Consider the following 21,773-nt stretch of genomic DNA (forward strand, 5'->3'; position numbering starts at 1 on the left):
TTGAAGCAAAAGAAATGATTTCAATATTTTCTTTTTGTTAGGTTGCTTAGTTTATAGCTTGAACTAAACAACCTAAATTACAATCTTTTGGACCAAAAACAGAAACGAAAAACAACAAAAAACAAAATGGTGTGGAATTCCACAAGGGAAAACAAGGTTACCAACCCTAAATTACAATCTTTTGGACCAAAAACAGAAACCAGAAACAATAAAAACAAATTTTGGTGTGGAATTCCACAAGGGAAAACAAGATTTTTCACAACACAGCATGCGAGTTGCACAAGTCAACAAAACATGATATTCACAGCACAATAAATCACGAAGAACCGGAGGTCCAAAGCCTCCCATATCCTAAACCCATCCCCCTCCATGCATAAATATTAAGTAGTTAGCATAAATATATATAAAAAATGGGTGATCCCCTTAATTGTCAAGGGCTCAAGGCACACTAAGGCACAAGAGTACCTGAAGCTTTGGCGCGAGTCTTTTGTATGTGAGGTGCACATTTAAAAAAAAATATATAAAAATACTTATACATCATTATTTTTAATACATGCCTATAAAGAGATAAATGCAAGCTTATAAAATCATATGTAACAAATAACCAATGCTATGTTACTAAATAATGGGGTGTTTTATTGTTTTCTAAAGTTCTTTTAATTTATTTTAGTTATTCCTAGTTAGATTTTAATTATTTCATCAAAAAATTAAGAAGAAAATTACATAGGAGCAGAAAAGTCGTGCACATTGCACCTTAGGGTGGGGCACATCCTAGCACATAGGCACGCACCTCATGGAGCAAGGCTCCCGGGCTGAGAATAAACCTAGGTGTGCTTTTGAAAACTATGGTGATCATCCACCACCCAGAAGAAGTTTTTACTTTCTCATCAATCAAGGGGTACGTACCTTGGCAATGCAAATACCACAGATCCAACAAAAAGAAAACAAATACCAGCACTGGAAAGAAAAATAAAAAAATTAAGTTAATGAGTTGGCTTGTTTATTGTTTGAGTATTTCATTATTCAAAGGAAAAGACAAAAGGTAAACAGAGAATTGGGTGGGCCTAAATTAATCTTTTGCTTCCCAAATTTTTGTTCTCTACTCTCTCAAAAGAAAATTATGTTCCAAAAAAGAAAATACAGATAAATTGGATTATTTTTGTCACGCCCCATTTTCAGATGTCGTGATCGGCACTACCCCCTAAGAAGGTGTAGACTCTAATAGGGAATAGTAAGTCTTACGGTGAACCGTTTACTATCTATTATTGCAAACACTTCAAATTTACCACAAAAATTACCATAACTTTCATTTTGGAATTTAAGTGCCCGTTGGCCGAAGTCATCATCCAATTACATTGCCAAAATTGTTTAGAACACAAAGAAAAGAATATAAATGTTCCCATACACAAGTTTAGTAAAGTGTAGTGAATGTGTTGTAGCCCAGAGTATGTCTAGGGTAAATACAATTAGAATTGCCTACCACAATAGAGTCGATGCCAGCCTATAGATTTGAAAATATTACAGGGTAAGTTTACCACTGACTTAGTGAGAGGTAAAGAGCATTATAATAGGGGAAATATAGAATCAATGCATCAAAGATAAATCATTATGCCATCAAGTAATAATTAAGACGAAGTAGGAGATGACAAATAAATATGCACATTTAGGAGCAAACAAGTTAGAACCAAAATTCACATATTTCATTGACTTGGCGCGGAACGACTTTCACCCAAAAGACCCATTTTGGCATAACCACTCTCGCCAGATTTAAACATGATGGCGGAACCACTCTTGCCAAATAAGGGTGAATCCACTTTCCCCCTAATGTATATATAACGACCCGTTAGTGGGTCTAAATTATTTTTCAGTATTATTTTAGCGTATATTATATTGTGGCCATAAAATGATTAAATTGAAAAAAAAAAGGAGATGAAATGATAAATAAATGATGTGGATGTAGAAAGGAAAGGAAAGGAAAAAAAAAGGAAATGTGTATATGCATGTATTTCTATAAAAAAAAATTAAATTGAATGGGGGCATGGTGGGCGTTGGCACATTTGGTAAGGGGTAAAATGGGGAAAGAGCAAAAGAGAATTAATAGGGGGGGGGGGGTTGCTCGTGCATCTCATATCTTCCCTTCTCCTTCTCTCATTTCTTTCATTTTCCTTCTTTCTTCTTTCTTTTTCCTTGTTCTTCTCGGCCACCTCAAGATCCTCTCTTCTACTTATTTCTTCTTCCTCTAGCTTGGTTTTTAGACTTTAGTAAGGACCAAAGATTAGTTTGGAGGCAGCAATTTTGGCGTTAATTGGGTTTCTACAACTTAAGGCAAGTTCTCTTCCCTTTCACATTATGTATTTAATGCCTCTCTTTTTCATGAGGATGGTAGGAATGAGTCTTGTGGGGATTTTTGGAAGCCTCTTGTAAATGAATTTTACCAAGTTGAAATCTAAAAATTGGGTGTATCTTGGTTTGGGTTGCTTTTATGTACAAATCTAGTTGTATGTAAGTCTTTCATTTGTTATACGATTTTGAGTGTCTAAGCTTGTGGTGTCGTTGGGGTATTGATCTACCCCATATTTCCTAAGGATAAACACTAGTTTTGAGCCAAAATCAAGCTTAAATGAGTTGGAAATTGAAAAACTGGGTTAGGGTTTCGTTATGTTGATTCTGTTCTATTTCTACTTGCAAAAGTCGACTCCCAATATGTTAAAAGTCCACTCTCCTTCAAAGGTCAACTCCAACATGTTAAAAGTTGACTCTCGCGGTGGACTGCATTGCGCATCTTGTACTCTTTTAGCCATAACTTTCTACCCTGATATCGGAATTGAGATCCACTTTTTGGGTTGTAAACTAGACATCGAGGGATTTGATTTGATATATGATTTGGGATATTTTGGTTGTAAAATAAATCACAAAAGTCTATTTTAAAGTGACATACCATACTAAGAGAATGAATTATCAAGTATGTGCCCACAAAGAGTCCATAATTGTAAGAGAAGTGCCAAGATGATCAAATGGGGCTCAAATTTAGATGAGGCATAAGATGTTCACATACATGTTTCACATGCATGATATACTTATATGCACATTAGCGCTCCTAGTATTTTGCGCGGAGGAAAAGCAAAAGGATATCCTATAAAAAAGAAAGTGTAAGACTATGGGGTTAGAGTCTCACTGCATCTATATGCAACAACGTGTAAGATTGTGGGTTAGAAGTAACGCCCCGCTCCCACTTACGGGTGTTACTCACGAATAATCAGCTTATTATTCACACGCTAGGGCAAAGATAAAGAGATGGCTACGTTTCAACGGGAAACGACCTAGGTGGGAACTAGGCTTTGCCCTCTCTTCGCTCCACTTGAGGGTCCGGGAATTATCAAAATGACCCATTAAAACCCGAAACCTCGCAAAGTGTCACCCCTTCTCAAGCTCTTAATGAAGAGCTAAGGGTGACCTCCTAGGATCGAAAGAAATAAACTAACTCCTATGTTTCATATAAATTATGGCATAACGCTTTAATTATAAGAAAATAATTTTTCTTTTCTTTACCCCAACCATTAACCCATTTATCTCACTTCCAATTCCTTTGGAAAATATTTGGATTAATATTTCTTTGGAAAAATTTAATAAAATTTTCCTCATTAAATCTCCATTGATTTTCCCTTTAATTATTTCAAAATACCATACTTTTCCAACCCTTAGGAAATTAATTTCTGAAATTCAAACCTCAAGGAAACCTCATCTATTTTCAAAATTTAAGGAAAATACTCCATTATTTATTTTCCAAAATATAGAAAATTTCCCCCAATTTCCTCAAATTTATATTAATTTAATAATTAATTTGAAGGCTAAAATACTCATTTATTTATTTATTTAAACATAAATTATTTCAGGATTTCCAAAATAACATAATATATTTAAATAAACAGAAAGTGAAAATAAAATAAAACAAAACAATACAAACAACAGCAGGGGGGCGTGCGGCAGCCAGCCGCGCCCCCCAGTGCGGGCCGCACGCGTACTCGGCTTGGCCGCGCGAGCGCTGACCACATGCCATAGGCGCGCGCGCGCGCATGCTGGCGCCCGGCCGTGCCCAGGCGCGCCCCCTGGGCCAGCACACTGCCACAACTTTTTAAATAAAAATATATATATATTTTAAAATCCAAAATTTCCAGAATGCTTTTATACTACAAATGGCTTTCAAAACATTCAAGTTTGCCACTATTTAACCACATTAAACATTCATTACATATTTAACAAAATAAATACAACATTACTCACTAAATCCACAAAATACATATACTTCACATGCATTTCTCTTTTCTTCATTACCTTCAACCTTGCAAAACTCCTTTTTCCTTAGATGATTCTCCACCTACATAGAGGTCAAAGGACCTTATGAGCCAATGCTTAATAAGGGTGCTATGCAAATGTATATGAAACATGAGAATATGAACATGTAATGCAAATGCAATGCATATAATGGGTAGTCCTCCATACCCTCATAACCACTTAGGTTAAGGCACCAACCAACCCCTCTCTCGTCACTAGTCGTCCTTATGGCCATAAGTCCACTAGAACACAAAACATGCAATAAGACCATTACATGCAACTCATTAAAAACATATACAAATGCAAGCAAAACCCCCACCACTTGGGGTTATCCCTTACCTCTTTCTTTGAAGCTTCAATACTTCCACTTGCCAAGACTCTCTCTTTGGCTTTTAATCACCTTAAGAAAATATCCTTAAAGCATTAGAAATCTTTAAGACTAAAGAAAGAATGGAAAATGAAAACTTCCCTACACACTTGAAGAGAATTAAACTAAGGCTTACCTCTTGCTTGCCTCTCTTCTTCTTTCTCCTAACCTTAGCTCTTTTTGCTTTCTTTCTCTTCACAAGTGGGAAAACCTTGAACTAAATTCTCAACTCTCTATTTATAGAGCTTTTCTACTCAATCCATGCCAAAATTCAAGATTACATCTTAGCCATTGATTTTTCTTTAATTCAAGAGACTCAATCTCAACTCTCTAACACAAGCACAATCCTTGTGCTTCTCCTAATCTTCAATCTTAGCCATTGATTTTAAGAGAACTCATCTCTAGTCTCTAAAGAAACACAATCCAAGAGACTTAGTCTCTTTAAATCTCAACCTTTGATTTTCTTTGGAGATTAAATCCTCAACCATTGGATCAATCTCTAATTCCCATAATTCTCCCATTTTCACAATTAATAAATAATGACTAATTTCAAGATTGACTAATTTCTCCATTTTCCATTTAATTTAAATCCATAACTTTTCAAGCAATTAATGGAGACTATTATCTTTTCTTTTTGATTTAATTTAAATTGCTCTTGAAAGACATAATTCATTTTACTTTGGCATTTAATTAAATCCACCATTTTCCCACATAAATGCATGACTAATTTCCATTTAATATGGATTTTCTTTTAATTCTCTCCATAATGGCTCTCATTTAATGCTTGAGAGACTAATTTATTTTCTTTTTAAATTTCTTTAAATCTCACTCTTGCTTCAGAAGATCATGCCAAGTGTCACCAATCACACTTAATCAAACTATTTCTTATTCCCAAATTAAATTAAATCTCATTCCATGAGATCTTGCCAAGTGTCACAAATCTAACCATACTTGGCTTCCATTTCAATTTCCTAATTATCCATACACTTAATCAAGAATTAAATTCTCAAAAAAAATCAATTCTTCAATATAAATAATTTCTCCAAAAATAATTTACCCTTTTTATAGGACAGAACTCCAAATTACCATTTTGCCCTTCCTAAGGCATTCTACATATTATGGGCCTTCTCTTTAATTCAAGGGCAATTATGAAATTTTTCATATACCAATATTCCCTTAATTGATAAAATTTATCATAACTTATCAAGGGTATTACATTAGAGTCCCGCAACATTTGTCACTGTGATGCGTAAGACTGTGGGTTAGAGTCCCACTACAACTATTCCAACTCGCCTAAAATGTGGTCAGGATGAGGGTGGAAAGTGTTCCACGAGATGATGGAGCATACATTTTACCTGGTAACATATGACATGTTTTGATATGATATATATGGGATGCATGTATCGTTGAGTCAGAAATGCATGATGTAATCACACATGGTAAAATAAGTTTATTGTATGTCTATTTATGTCTCTTTGTTCCTATTGCCTTACTTTTTCATAAATTATACTTGTTGGGCCTTGTGGCTCACTTTATTTATTCTGTGTCAATTTAGATAAAGGGAAAGCGGCAGCGGATGGTGAGTCCAGTACAGAGTCACCTCGAGCGGAGGATCCTGGAGAGTGTTTTGTTTTCTTTTTGGCAGAGTGTGGAAGAACAATTGTATTGATGTAATTTTTGTTTCATGCCACCATGTTTTCTTTGTATTGTATGGGTGGCTAAGCCTAGACCAAACGTGTACTTGATGATGTTGTATGAATGTCAAGTTCTTTACGTTTAAATGTTAGTATAATGTCATGAAAGTACTGTTGGGATGCTTTGTTTCCATTTCTTACCAACCTTCTCACGGATTGCCTATGCTAGTGGGTACTCCAGAAGGTGGGCCATGACAGTATACGTGGTGCATCAACGACTGACTTTTACTATAATTAGCAATACAAGGTTCTAACTAGTTACTCCATTTAATAGGCATGTTATACTATCATTTAGTATTAACAAGTGGCACACGTAGTATATAAATTATAAGTATAAACATGCACAAACCAATAAATCATATTTTTCCCAAATGTAAATTAAAGAAAATGTAATCAACTAGAAGTGTCAATTTGCATAGATCAGGCAATATAGATTCTATTTTCCCAAATGCAATTAAAGAAATGTCATTGTGATAGAATAGAAAGAATACCAGGATAATTAGAAATATAAATGTAACAATTACCACTATAATACACTTTACCCACTTACAATGTTATATAAGATTTGGGATTCCCTTAGGCGCCTCTTGGTTGGATCGCGACAAAGTCACATAATAAAATTATTAAATTACATGAGAATTAAATAAATAAATACAAGATCTAAAATGTCTATCCTAACTAACTAACGGAAAGTTGACAATTAGGGTCAAACGAGTCAACAAATTGGGTTTTGGACTAACCTAAGGGTTATCACAATTGGGTCAGACCCCGCTCCAAACACATTGGACTGGCCCATGAACTAGCTAGGCCCTGCCAACTTGGCTAACCCCAAAAATAGCCTAACCTAGCCACAACTGCCACCGACCAGAGATTCCCATGATTAGAGCCTCCAATTAGAAATGCCAAACCAAGGGGGTTAACATACACAAAAAATGGGTTAAATTTAACGGTTGGATTTTTGTAGATCTGATTCTTAATTTTCAGGCCAAAACTGAAAAATGCACTAGTAGCTGCCACCAGCCACCATGGTCGGTGGTTTCCAATGGTCAAAGGCAACCACCCGACACGCTTATCCCCATCGACCAACATACCCAAAAACCAGCAAGATCCAACGACTGAATCTCTATAGATCTAAGCTTAAACCTCCAGCCAAACCCAAATCGTGCGTATGTACATATACATTATGGATCTATGCTAAAAATAATTTTTGATAAAACTAAAAGACTTACCTCTTTATAGATCAGGGTCACTTTTACAGTGAAAATATAGTCGAATCCAAGATCAGACGGTTGGATTTTACAAAATCAGCGAATCCAGAGGTGTTCAAGAGAGAGAGCAGAAGATCGCCAAAAGAGAGTGAGAAAAGAGAGTCAGATGATGAAGAAGGCATAAATCCACATTGGGGAGGGGGAAAGATGTTGCTGTCATGGAAGGAAAGGGTAAGAGATTGTCGATCGAGTTTGGGAAATGGAAGGAAAGTTCCAGGTGTGAGGCGACCATTGCAAAGCTTGGAGCCCTAGGGATCCCTTACACATGGGCTTGGGTCTTTTGGAAGATAAAGGCCCAGAGGTCGAGCCTTACAGTTTTCACTTGAATTACAATTGAAGAAAATGGCTTTGGGCTACGGGTACTCTATCTAGGGCCTTTAACACACTTAAACGCACCAGCAAAAGTAAAGTGTATACTAAATATGATCAATATCCACAACAAAGTTAATAAATAAATACAAATATTGTGAATGCAAAAAGTAAGGCAAAAAAAAAAAAAACAAATTGGGAAAGCACATTAGAAGCCAAAGTTAAGATGGACACATGCCAAGAGTAGAAGCACCAACGAGGCTCCACTACAATAGAAAAAGATAAAAATAAATAAATCAATAAACAACTCAATTGCAAACATCTAAGTAAGCACAACATTACATGCACGCATCTATACAAGAAAATTAAGTTTACAAACCCAAATGTACCTGACCTGAGCACCCCCAAAAACCAATTGTAGGTAAGCATGCACATCACTTAATGTGACAATTATGAAGTTAACAGTTATAACAATTAAGTCACAAAGTAAGCATCATCAAAACTTCTTATATTTTGACATATGAACATCAAAGATGTAATACCCCTGGAGCCTAAAAGAGGATAGTATATATCGAGCATAGGTAAGGAAGGAAACAACACCAACTAGATACCTTTTGGGCTGAATGTAGGCAAAGAACTCCAGGGTTAAGCATGCTTGAGCTGGGGAAACTCAGGGATGGATGACCCCCTGGGAAGTTCGCGTAAGCCCATCAGGGTAAGTTGTTCCGGTCTTTCGTATCGCTCGATATGAGATGTTATAAGTGGTATCAGAGCCGACCCACGAGCCTCTGAGCGCAGTGGTAGGGCAAACCTCAGCGAGAACGCTGAGTCCCTAGAGGGGTTGCATGTAGGCATCTTAGTCGAATCCCACATCGGCCATGCATCGGGGGGAGATCTGGGACCAGTTGTAAGGTTGCATGACGAGGACGTTATGTGCTCAAGGAGGAGAGAATGTAATACCACTGGAGCCTAGAAGAAGATAGTATATATCGAGGATAAGTAATGAAGGAAACAACACCAACTAGATACCTTTTGGGATGAATGTAGGCAAAGAACTCTGGGGTTAAGCGTGCTTGAGTTGGGGAAGCTTAGGGATGGGTGACCTTCTGGGAAGTTTGCGTAAGCCCATCAGGGTAAGTTGTTCCGATCTTTCCTATCGCTCGATACGGGATGTTACAAAAGAAAAGACCCACTAGATAATGTCATGGTATGAACAGAACACCACTGATAACATCATAATAGCAGGGTCTTCTTTATTTCACTCAATAGAAAAACCATAACACTTGAACAAATTGAAATTGAAAACCAAAACAAAATCCAATAATTTAACTAAATCCCTAATAGAAATCCAAAAAAATTACCTATGAAAATGTGAAAATCCAAACACCCTGACAAAAAAATCCTCATGCATATTCACTTATGTATAGTTATATACTTTAACTATTTTAAAATGGGTTATTTGAGAAATGGTGTTAAATTCATTAAAATTAGTTAAGGGTGCTTAATAAGGTATGTTAGAGATAGAGGACCAATTCATAAATTTAGAAGCTTAAAGGCCAATTCATAATTTTAGAAACATGGGTCAATTCATAATTTCATAAATTTAAGGGCTATTTCATAATTTTACAAACTCAAGCCCAACTCATAGTTTAATAAACTCTAGAGTCAATTCATATTTTAATGTCTATTTATTTTCAATGTCTATATATTTTAAACGAATTTTTCTACAAGGCACTGTCAGCCGCTGATTCCAATGATCGGGATTAGCCATCGGATTCCCTTGATTACAGTGATTCATATATCTAAAAATGAGAATAATCCAACAGTTAGATTTTAGTAGATCTAAAATTAATTTTCTTGGTCAAAACTACCATTTCTAGAGAAGTGTCGTCGGGCATTGTCCATGGCGGATTCTGATGATCGGAAATGACCATCAGACTCCCTTTGACCTAGTGACCTACATATTCGAAAATCCAAAGGCCCTACCAATTGGATCTTAGTAGATCTAAAGGTGCGTTTGATTGCAAGCATGGAATTTTCATAGAAAGAAAATAAGTTCTAGGCAATTCAATTGCCTAGAAATTATTTATATGGAAATTATCAATTAAAAGTGTTTGATTGCAATTCTATTTTCTATGCAATTTCCTCCCCAATCCCACCCCACCCTCATTTCCTCCTGCTTTCTCCATCTCTCTCTCTCTTTCTCCCCCTGCCTCCCAAACCTAGTTCTTCCCCCTACCTCCCCCCATCGCTGGAGAATTGAGAGATCCAGCAGCACAAGACCTAGAGAACTTGCCTTCTCCCATAGCCGCCATTCCTACCTTCTCCCATCGGGACCTAGAGAATAAGAAGGCGCTAGAGGAAGGAGATGAGGTTAATGAGGCATCCGTCGATCAGATTTTGACTCTAAGGAGGTGCCGCCATGAAAGGACCAACTCACTTTCAAAGCCTTCGCGGTAAGTTTTGCTACCCATCTCTCTCTATCTTTCTCTCTCTCTCCCCCATTCCTCTCAAACCTAGTTCTTCTCCCTGCCTCTCACCATCATCGTCGCTGCCATCTTCGATGCCCATCGCTGATGGGCGATCTTCATTGCTCTCCGTTGGTAGGCGGTGGTAGAAGAGGAAATAGTTGTGTGGTTACATGGAAAATGAAATTCAACCCCTCCATGGGAAAATCAATTCCAGTAAAAGTGGGAATTAAGGGTCACGTGACTGCTGTAATGCCCCGGAGCCCAGAAGAAAATAGTATATATCGAGGATAAGTATGGAAGGAAACAACACCAGCTGGATATCTTTTGGGCTGAATGATGGCAAAGAACTCCCAAGTTAAGCGTGCTTGACCTGGGGTAATCCAAGGATGAGTGACCTCCTGGGAAGTTCGTGTAGGCCCATCAGGGTAAGTTGTTCCAGTTCTTCTTATCGCTCGATGATGGATGTTACAGGTGGTATCAGAGCCGACCCTTGGAGAAGGCGGTCCGATGAAGGCGGGGAGTGGCGCCAGGGCGCGAGGCCTGATCAAGGAGCGGCTCCTGGTAGGCTTCTAGGATGACAGCCTCCAAAGGGGAGAAGGTCTGGGACCAGTTGTAAGGTTGTATGACGAGGACGTCATGTGCTCAAGGGGGGGAGAATGTAATACCCCGGGAGCCCAGAAGAGAATAGTATATATCGAGGATAAGTAAGGAAGGAAACAACATCAACTGGATATCTTTTGGGCTGAATGTTGGTAAAGAACTCCCAAGTTAAGTGCGCTTGACTTGGGGTAATCCAAGGATGGGTGACCTCCTGGGAAGTTTGTGTAGGCCCATCAGGGTCAGTTGTTCCAGTTCTTTTTATCGCTCGATGCGGGATGTTACAACTGCAGTATGGAAAACATTTCCATGAAAAATTTGGTCAATCAAACACCCCAAAAACTGGAATTTGGGTGGAAAATGGCGATGGAGAGGGTGGCCAAAAGCTTGGTCGGTCATGGCTGCTAAGCTTTTTTTGAAATTGCATTTTCACCCCCCCCCCCAAATTTTGAAATGCATTGGCCCTTTCCATAAGGCCCCTAGGTTTTCCAAAACTTTTGTTGAGACCCTTACGATCTAAACTTCTCATTTGACACCCAAAATTTTGAAATTGATGTCGTTTCGACCTCCCTCGGGAATTTTCCAAAAATTATACTTAGGCACGAATCTTCATTTTGGCTGTAAACCCTTTTGTTTCTTCTTGAAACCACTGAAGGGTTGTTCCTTATGTAGTATTTGACTTCTGTGAAGGTTCCATTGTCTTTTCGAAAGCCTCTTACAACAATTCGATTTTTCAATCTGATTCGAAGTTGTATTGAAAATCGTTCTTGAATTGACTTCCCTCTACACTAAAAAAATCTTATTTTATTATGCTTGCTATGAATATATCTTTTTTTTTTTTAAACATGCATGTCCCAAGGTACTCATTTCTATCGATTCGGCTATTCAGTACCCTTAATCTGTCTCCTAGATTCCATTATTGCCACCAAACATGCAATATTTCATTATATATTTATTCATTTCGATTTGGGACATTACAGATTGGGTTTTGAAATTTGAGTTGAGGCCAAAGGTAAAAATTATTGTGTTTTATTTGAAGTATAGTTGTGAAGCCCATTGGGCCTAAGCATATGTTTGGTCATTTGAATTGGGCTAGTGAAATGGGCATTGAGCCCATGTTCATAAAATTTGTGTATTTTATTTAATCAAAAAGAATGGATTATGAAAAGTCTAAAGAGGGCTTGTCTTATAAGTTGAGTGTGATAAAGTTAAGGGTAAAATGGAAATTTTATAAATGGATATTTATTATAAATAATTTGTTGTGTATTATGAGTAAAAAGGAAAATGGAAAAGAAAAGAAAAAGAAGCAAAATGACCATAATGGCATCTCATAAAGTTTTTGTGTGTGTGTGCATGGTGAGGGGAAAAATAGTAAATGTGTAAGGGGATAGTTGGAGAGTGGGTGGTAGACCACTCCTCCCCCATTTCTTTTCTTTTCATTGTCTCCTTACTCTCTCTCTTCTCTTCTCTTCTCTTCCACCATAATGACATCTCTTAAAGTTTGTGTGTGTGCGCATGGTAAGGGGCGAAATGGTAAATGTGTAAGGGGGTAGTTGGAGAGTAGATGGTAGACCACTCCTCCCCCCATTCCTTTTCTTTTCATTGTCTCCCTTTATTTCTCTTTCTTTCCTTCCCCGAGAAATCTTCTTGCTCTTCTTCTTATTTCTTTTCCTTATTCTTCTTCATCTTCTTCTTCCATTGATATTAGTATTGGAGGTTCAAGGGGTGGATAGAAAGTCTCAAGAGTTGTTTCTTCTTCTCATCTTGGTGTTAGCAAAAGGCAAGTTCCTATTCCTTTTTATTTTTCAGATGCAAGTTCCTAACCCTCATTTCATGCTTTTTGACCCTTATGCAAGTCCCCATTATTTTACATATTTTACTCCCTCCCTTGCCATGATTCATTTCCATGCATTAATTATATAAATACGCGTGGTAACTATTTTATAATATGTAAGTTGTTGAGTCTGTGGACGGTAGGTTTAAACTAAATATGTGACTCTAGGTGATATTCGATTCTAACTGCTACAGGGCTTTGTATTGCCCCTACTTCTTTGGGAATAATGCCGAACTAATGTGGGGTTAGGTTCTTAGAGAGTTGGGGAGACTCTATATGGTTGATGAACATTATGGGTTTTGCACTAATAGTCAATCAATCGATCTCTGCACAATCTTCAATAATATTAAATATGTTAGATTGCTCAATAATTTGGGTATCCACGGGGTTCGAAAAAAGAGACATTATTTATAACCTTCAGGAAGCGTGATACAAATACTTACCCATATGGGGGATTCATAATTGTATGTTAGAATCATGTCAAATATCAATATGTCGACTTATGAATATTGGGCTAAAGCCATATGCCATAAATGTGTTGGGGAAACGTACAAATATGGGTTCAATGATGTGATTTGCATAACATGGAACATGTGGGCTTTTGCCCTTGAACTGAATAAATATTCCCATAACAGCTGTGTAAAGACCCTTGCATATACATAATGGTGTGAGTTGCATATGATCATGCATGACATTATATATATGATTATCAGGTGAGGTTTATGATGGGTATTTATCCCTTCAGCCTCTGAGTAAGGGCACTACTATTGCTATGCCAGTGACATCTAGGCAGGTTAAGCGTGTGTTGCTATGCCAAAGAGGGTGACGTATGATTAATGAATGCTGCTATGGGCCTTGATGTTGTATATTATATTGTTGAGCATATTAACAGGTGTGAGAATAAGGGCTATTTGTATTTTATTAAGCATGTGCATGGGTTGCATTATGATATGAAACCTTTCATGGGGGTACATGATGTAAAAAGAAATGTGAACGTGAACGTGGATGTGCATGATAGTGCATGACATACAGTATGAACCAGGCCCAAATGGCCATTTACATAATCATGAATATGTGTTGTATAAACCTAGAACCTGACATGGGCGTATAACGTAAACTATAACGAATATGTGCAATAATTTGAGACATGATGTGACAACATATGTAGGAAGCCTTGTTATGGCTAGCCTTGAGTGATATCTTCTTGTTACAATATCCTATGGTGCCGTTTATTTCAAATATACTTATTGAGCCTTGTGGCTCACCTTGTTTTTAACATCATTCCAGGTTGAGGAAGGAGAAGTTTGGGGTTAAGTCCAGTGGTGTCAGATCCTAGTCGATAGTTATGTGTACGGGGCTCCCTAACCGAAAAAATCTTTGGGGATGAGTGTATACAGGGGCACAGGTGGGTGCTTTGCTAGATTTGAGTAGTTGATGTGATGATGTGTTTGTAAAATCCCTTGAGATGTGTGTTTTTAACCAATTTTCTTCTATTGTTGTAAATAAAAATTGAGGTGAAAATTTGGGTCGTTATATGTTGAACCACGAAAAAAAAATATTGATACAGATATTCTCAAGTCGTGGATGTAGATGAGACCCACTGAATTATGGAAACAAAATATTGATACAGATATTATCTTGTTGCGGATGTAGGTGAGACACGCTAAATTGCCGAAACAAAATGTTGATACAGATATTCTTTGATTGCTTATGTAACCAGGATGCACTTAACTGCCTAAACAAAACTCCAGAACCCTAGCATCCTCGCTTTCTGACCCTCAGGTATTCTGACACTCTTATGCATGCACATATCACGGAGGTAGTTGAATCTGAACGTCGGTAAAAAATATATATATGTATATATATATATATGAATGGCCATCTCTCTATATGGTTATCCATTCCAACGTATATACACGCTCCTGGTATTCTCATTATGGAATTATTAGCCTTGAGACTGGCAATCTGTAAGATTGACAACCCAACCCCGTTTGGGTGTCACCTTATAGCAATCTGAAGCCAAGCCTTCAGGCTAACTTGGATTCCTTGCAACAACTCGATGTCATGCCTTGAGGCAAACCTGGATCCCTCGTTGTAATCCTACACTAAGCTATTTGGCTAACTTGGATTCCTTGCGATTATTCGGTGCTAAGCCTCCAGGAAAACTTGGGTTCCTTATAGTAATGCGGTGCTAAGCCTCCAAGCAAATCTAGATTCTCTATGGTGACCCAATTCAAGACATAATATACCATATGTATATCTGGATTCTTATTGCGGAAGTAGGCGAGATATGCCGAACCACGTAAATAAAATTGTAGCGACTTGTAAAGACTGGTGATTTAAAAGACCAGCAAACCACAAAACCATTAACCAACCCCGTTGGGGAAGGGGTCACCCTTTGGCAATCTAGCACCAAGCCTCTAGGCTAACTTGAATTCCCTATCATGATTTGGTGCCATATCGCGAGACTAACCTGGATCCCTTGTCGTAGTCCGGTTCCAAGCCCCATAGGCTAAGCTAAACTCCTTGTAAGGATTAGGTGCCAAGTCTCTTGACAAACCTGGACACTTGGTTGTAATGCGACACAAAGCCCTTAGGCTAACCTAGATTCTTTGAGGTGACCAAACTCCGAGGCAAGAGATAAAAGCTTATTTATAAGCCACCCTGCAACAATCTGGCACCAAGCCTCTTCATTAACCTGGATTCCCCATCATGATCTAGTGCCATGTCATGAGACTAACCTGGATCCCTTGTCGTAGTCTAGTGCCAATCCCTTTAGGCTAACCTGGACTCCTTGCGAGGATTTGGTGCTAAGTCTTCTAACAAACTTGGATCCTTGGTTAAAATCCAAAGCTAAGCCCTTAGGCAAACCCAGATTCTCTAAGGTGGTCGAATTCGAGAAAAACTCGTTTATGCACCACCTTGTATAGCAATCCAACATTAAGCTTTCAGGCTAAGCTGGATTCCCTGCGATGATTTGGTGCCATGCCTCGAGGAAAACCTTGACCCTCTATAATAATCCAGAGTTAGGCCTTTGAGCTAACCTAGATTCCTTGCGATGATCCAACGCTAAGCCTCTAGGAAAACTTGGATCACTTATCATAATTTGGTGCTAAGCATCCAAGCAAACTTGGATTCTCTATGGTGGCTGAATTCGAGATGGAGTCAGTAAATACCTAAAGCCTAAATTACAAGCCTTCATCTTGGGCCACGTTTGGATCCCACTATCTTGCACCAAGCCAAAGTCTAGATATACCCACAAGTAGCTGGTCCTTATCTATCTAAAAGATGTCGTGCAGTGGTAACATATCCACAACGAGCCTAGCATACGGCTTTACTCGAGCGATCTAGTGCGAGTAACTTCGCCTGGAATCCACTCTGAGGTCAGAACGGGGGATACCTAGCCTAAACACCAATTTAATTATCCTAATGGGTTGGCTCTAAGGTCCCTCATACTCAAAACCCAGCGAGATGGTTAGGTTAGAGATGGCTACACCTCGATCCCCCATGGTAGCCTGACAAGAGGCTAAGGGATAGTATAGATAGCATTGGTAATTTTCCCCAATTAGTCATCGCTATCTTAGCAACCCAACTAGTGGTCTCCAATTTGAGGTACACCAGGAGCCTAATTTTAGCATAGAATTCCTTGAGTATATTTCAATATTAGTTAAGTAAAATTAGCAGATACTTGAGTATTCTTAAATGATTGTCGATTAAGCTTAGGCATACTCGACATATTTACTTAGTCGATTATCATTTCAAATACAAAAACCCATTGTCTGTCTAATAAATCTTACTCGACTAAGTTACTTTGTTACTTGATTATATAATGGCATTACTCGAATACATGATATCTCAAAATTGATTAATGTTTTGACTTCCAATTAATTACTCAATTAAGCACATTTGGTCATCGATTACACAATGTTATTACTTGAGTACAGAATACATCTTATTTGATTAACATTTTAACTTCATATTTGCTACTCGATTACATTTTTCTGATACTCAATTATAACATGTCATTACTTGAGAACAAGATACTTCTTAGTTAATTAATAAAATAGATACAGAGACTTACTCTTTGTTTAGAACATTATACTCGACTAAGTTTCTTAACTACTTTACTAGGGTAAGAATTACTTGATTAAGCCTAACCCCGTAGTCGATTAATGTCCAAGTGCAAAGACTTGGAATTTTTCACTTGATTAATCACTTGAATAAGATTTTTGATTACTCGACTAAAAATATGAGATACTCGATTACGATTTTCTTTTAGTCGATTAATAACACAAGTCTAGAGACTTGTTAATTTAACCTTAATTCTTTCTCGATTACTAAATACAATTACCTAACTAATATCACAGTTAGTTGAATATCATTTAGATCACTCGATTAAACCTTTTTAGATTAATACTAGAATACATCAATCATATACTTTATTCATCCTTAGAGTATTCAAGTATTACTCAATTAAACTGACAAGTTAGTCGAGTATGAACATTTGTTACTCAACTAATCCTTTCCTTACTTGATTGACCTTAATCCTATTCATTATCTTACTCGATTAATAATATTGATTACTTGAGTATTATCTTGAAAATTGATTAACACTAACTTTCCAAAACACTTACTCTCAATTGACATATAGGAGTTTACTTGAGTAAGTAATGTGTTACTCGATTGGTTTTACTCTATTAACAGCTTAATATTAAGTTCATTAAAGTTTTGCTTAGACTTCATCATCAAAACATAACTCAACAACTAGGAAACAATTTGAAATTTCTTGTACTGAAGGATCTCATCATCATATTCTTAATAACTTAAGAATGAAATATCCAATAAGAAATCTAGGGACTCATTCATATAAGATTGGAGGAATATGAATGAAGATAAAATTTCCTTTTATTAAATACAAGGATAGAACAAAATTTTCCCATTTAGATCTAAATATAGCATTATGGCACATTACCAGTAAGAAAATATTTTTGAATAAATTGAAATTAGACCTGAAAGGGGGACTAGTGATAATTTGGTTAATGGTTAAGTCTTGGTAGGAATCTAAAAGAACTAAAATGATAATTTACGAATATAAATAAGGCCTAAGTGTAATTAGTTTTTCAAATTACAAATATGGGTCAATTTCAATAACTAAATGAGCTAACTTTGAGTGCAAAATTTGACTATATTGAATCAAATTGAGTTGAGCCCAATATATGGTTTCATAGGTGGGATTGAGATGAACCCATAAGACACAATTTTACAAGAAATCATCAAGCAAGTTAAAAGTTATTCTAGCCCAAAGTTGATTAAAACACATAACAGGTTAGGTAATCTATTTTGAACTAAAATAGAATTCAAACAGGCTCGGGTTAAGATGACCTAAAATGTGGGTTTCAAAGAGGACATGACTAAGAACATGGTGGTATTTTGAGTTTGCAATTTTAACTATTGAATTGAAAATAATCAAGCTTGAAAGATTAATAGAAAATTTTCCATGACATGACGAATAGTTTAGGTATCCTATGTTGGGCTCAAATTTTGAACATTTGGCTTAGAATTGAACTAAACAATTTTATTGATCTTACAAACAACATGGAGGAGAGTAACTAATTTGTATTTTTGATATGGATTTTTCCTCATCAACAATGAAGATATAAGGGAAAATGAAAAATAAACCCAAATTGAGTTCAAGAATATTGTCCACCACCTTACCAAGACTTCCAAATCTCTCTTCAAATATCCAAATTGAGGCTTGAAACAAATTTAGAAGGTTGTAGACATCAAATTAGATAAAAAATCGAAATATTTATACCAAAATTTGGCAAGAAATCAACTATGATAAAATTACATCTATGTATACACAATCGGCAGTGAATCGATGCATATCAAAAGTTATTTCTATATAAATCGAGTCTTTCTTGGGTTTTGAGCACCAAGGAAAAGAAAAAAGAAAGGGATAGTTTGAGAATGAGAGAGAGAAGAGAAAGCTGGCTAGAAGTGGCAAGCGATTAAAGACAATCGACAATGGTAGTGATAGTTTTTGATGTTTTTAGGTAGTGAGGTGGTATAAGTGATAGCTAAGCAATTGATAACAATGTTTGATGGCGAGGTTAGTAATGTTGGTGACATATTGGTGTAGTTAGAGGCTCATTAACGGTGGAAATAGTGAATGGAGAAGATAGTGTGTGTGTGTGTGATTTTTGTAAACTTTTAAAGTCTTAGGTGACTTTGTAGCCTAAACTTTGGGTTGTTGCACTTATACCTTATATTTTTATTAAATTATGCAATGCCCTCTAGTTTTGTTTAAAACGCTTTAGCACCTTGGAATTTATATTTTATTATGGATAAGACTATTTAATTGTCATAAATTTCAGCATTTTCAAGTATGAATGTGAAGTTTATGGTTATTATATTAAAACCCATTTTTATTGTCATTCATGCATACATGGTCATGTCATTACCTTTTATGCCTCGATTGATAAATGAAGAGGCAAATTGTTATTCATGGGTGATTGGCATTTCACCCTAAACCAAAAGTTGTGGATTTAATTGAGAAATAATAAGTGTTGATTATCATTCCTTTTGTCATGATGGGTGTAAAATGTTTATGCATATATATGCACTTGACTATATGCATGAAAATTGTTTTTGAGGTGTTACTAACTGATTCATCACTTGATTTTGACATATTCAAACGTGGCAAGTGATACAAGCACAACGAAGAGAAAGGAGAAGATGGCCGAGTAGGCAACTATTATTTTTATATATTTTCTCATATTTAGAATATTCTTCAATGTAATATTTAGTTTCCTTATATTGTTTAAACATGATACATGTTATGTAATAAATTCGAGTTTATTTCTTAATTGGTTGATTTATTTTCGATATTACATTTTGATTAGGTTCAATCTAAACTAAGTCTTGCGCAAAGCTTTGATTAGTTGTCTTATATATTCTTAAATTTTCGAGAAAATAACACATTTTCAAGGCGTTACATGTTCACTTTCCATTATTCTTGGGCCATGAATTGATGAAATTATTAGGGCATTTATGGAATGATAAGAAAAATTATTGAAAGATTTGGTTCAATTTAAACCAATTTTGTTGCAAGCTAGCACTTGTAGTGAATTTTGAATAGTGTAACGCACATAATTAATGGAACCAGGCTGAACCTACCCCAGGTGCTACCATAATTGCCTTTACTCCAAGTAAAGCAAGTCTTTTGTTAGCAACGTGCATAAATTTTTTCAGAAATTTATAAGTCACTGATCCCCATTGTTATTGTGTAAAATTAGTAGGTTTTTTAGTTCCAATAGTCTGAAACGAGAGAGGGATCGAGGAAGACATAAGACAGATGAATATGAAATAATCCAAACAAGAAACTACCAACTATATATGAAAGAAATTAACTATGTACCCTTTGCATGAATATCTTATGAATCATATCATATATATTTTCCATTTTTTGGGATGCTAATAAGGTAAGGCTAGAGGTTGTTTAACAAAAAAAAAAAAGAAAAAAAAGAAAAAACAGAGAATTCAGGTGGGCTATAACTTTTTGAGACCAACCAGATAAAGAGATCCAACGTTAGATATCTGAAACAAAAATAAACGTTTATACGTGTTTGTTTTAAACAAAATGACTATTTTATTTAATTAGATGTAACCTAAAAAGCTCAATAAAAAGAAGAGAATAACCCTAGATGACTGCGACCAGCGTCCTCCATGATTAATTATATGTTTTAAGTTATAATATATGTAAGAACAAATTAAGATAGTAATTAAAACCCACACATCAGCAACATAAGAACAACTATAAAGATATATATAAGTTTTATTATATATTAATTTTATTAAGCAAAGGGTGCTAATTAAGTTGTTTATTGTGAATGCAAATATATATAATAATATAAATATATCAGAAGAAGCCACGTCCGTAGCCATAGCCTAGAGTGTAGCCTTGTGGAGTCATGGAGAGACCCAAGCCATGTCCAGCAGACAGCTTAACGTCAACATCAGCGGCGGTGGAGCTTGAGCTCCCGATGAAGAAGGAAGGAGGAGCGACGTTGACGTTATTGTTGTTGTTGTTAGCAGCGGCGGCCTTCTCGACTTGTTTGGTCACATTCTTCTTCAGATCCTCCATCGCCGCCTTCAACTGCTCCAGTTGCTGCATCCCAAGCTCCTGAATGGGAGCCTCCCACCAACACCTCTCTTTCCTCGCCTTCCCGCCCATCAGCTCTTCTCCCCGCTTCTTTTCCCCCTCCAACTGGTTCATCACCTCCGTCAGCTGCGCGTTCAGTTCCCGCACGCTCGCATTGCGGTGCGCCTCCACCATCTGGGCAGTGGCTCCGCTGCCGGTGCTAGCACTCCGGCTCAGGAACCGGTCGATGATGGTGTCCACGCAGGGGTGCCCGAATGAGAAGGCTTTCTTGCCAGGAGAGAAGACGATTATGGCGATTTCGGCCCCGCAGAGGGTGCAGAGTTCGCTTGCCTTCTTGAAGAGGCCGGAACGCCGCTTTGAGAAGGTCACCAGCAGGTTGCTTTCTTTCGACATTCTAGTCATCTCGACCTTCTGCCGACCCTTGCTCTTCCTTGCCATGACTCTAATCATACACTCTGACCAACACACACACACTTATATATACATATAGATGCCAAAGCAATGTACCCTTCTTTCTTCTTAAAAGGAAGAAATTTTTGCTGAATAGTTTAGTGTGTGTTAAAAGGCAATTTTGGAAGTGAAAAATGCATGCATTTGCCCACCTGGAATTTACGTTCATGATGAGCTGTGGAAATTTGCTTCCTTTTTCAGAATTTTATTCCTTTGCTGAGGAAAAGCTCCTTTATATGTACCCATAAATAGTAGATTGTAAAGGTGTGAAACCATGTATACGTCAT

General features: G+C 36.9%; 1 protein-coding gene across 1 annotated transcript; it reads right to left on the reverse strand.

The window, feature by feature from the left end:
- Positions 1-20,765: 20,765 nt before the first annotated feature.
- Positions 20,766-21,474, reverse strand: LOC127787337 (agamous-like MADS-box protein AGL62). Its single transcript, XM_052315319.1, has one exon. The coding sequence runs from the start codon at positions 21,472-21,474 to the stop codon at positions 20,794-20,796; it is 681 nt and encodes a 226-aa protein (XP_052171279.1). The 3' UTR covers positions 20,766-20,793.
- Positions 21,475-21,773: the final 299 nt, after the last annotated feature.

The sequence above is a fragment of the Diospyros lotus genome, chromosome 12 (assembly GCF_014633365.1).
Source record: "Diospyros lotus cultivar Yz01 chromosome 12, ASM1463336v1, whole genome shotgun sequence".
Classification (NCBI taxonomy): domain Eukaryota; kingdom Viridiplantae; phylum Streptophyta; class Magnoliopsida; order Ericales; family Ebenaceae; genus Diospyros; species Diospyros lotus.

Bases quoted from the DNA above. Each gene is read 5' to 3' on its own strand.
- LOC127787337 (XM_052315319.1), bottom strand. From the start codon at position 21,474: ATGGCAAGGAAGAGCAAGGGTCGGCAGAAGGTCGAGATGACTAGAATG.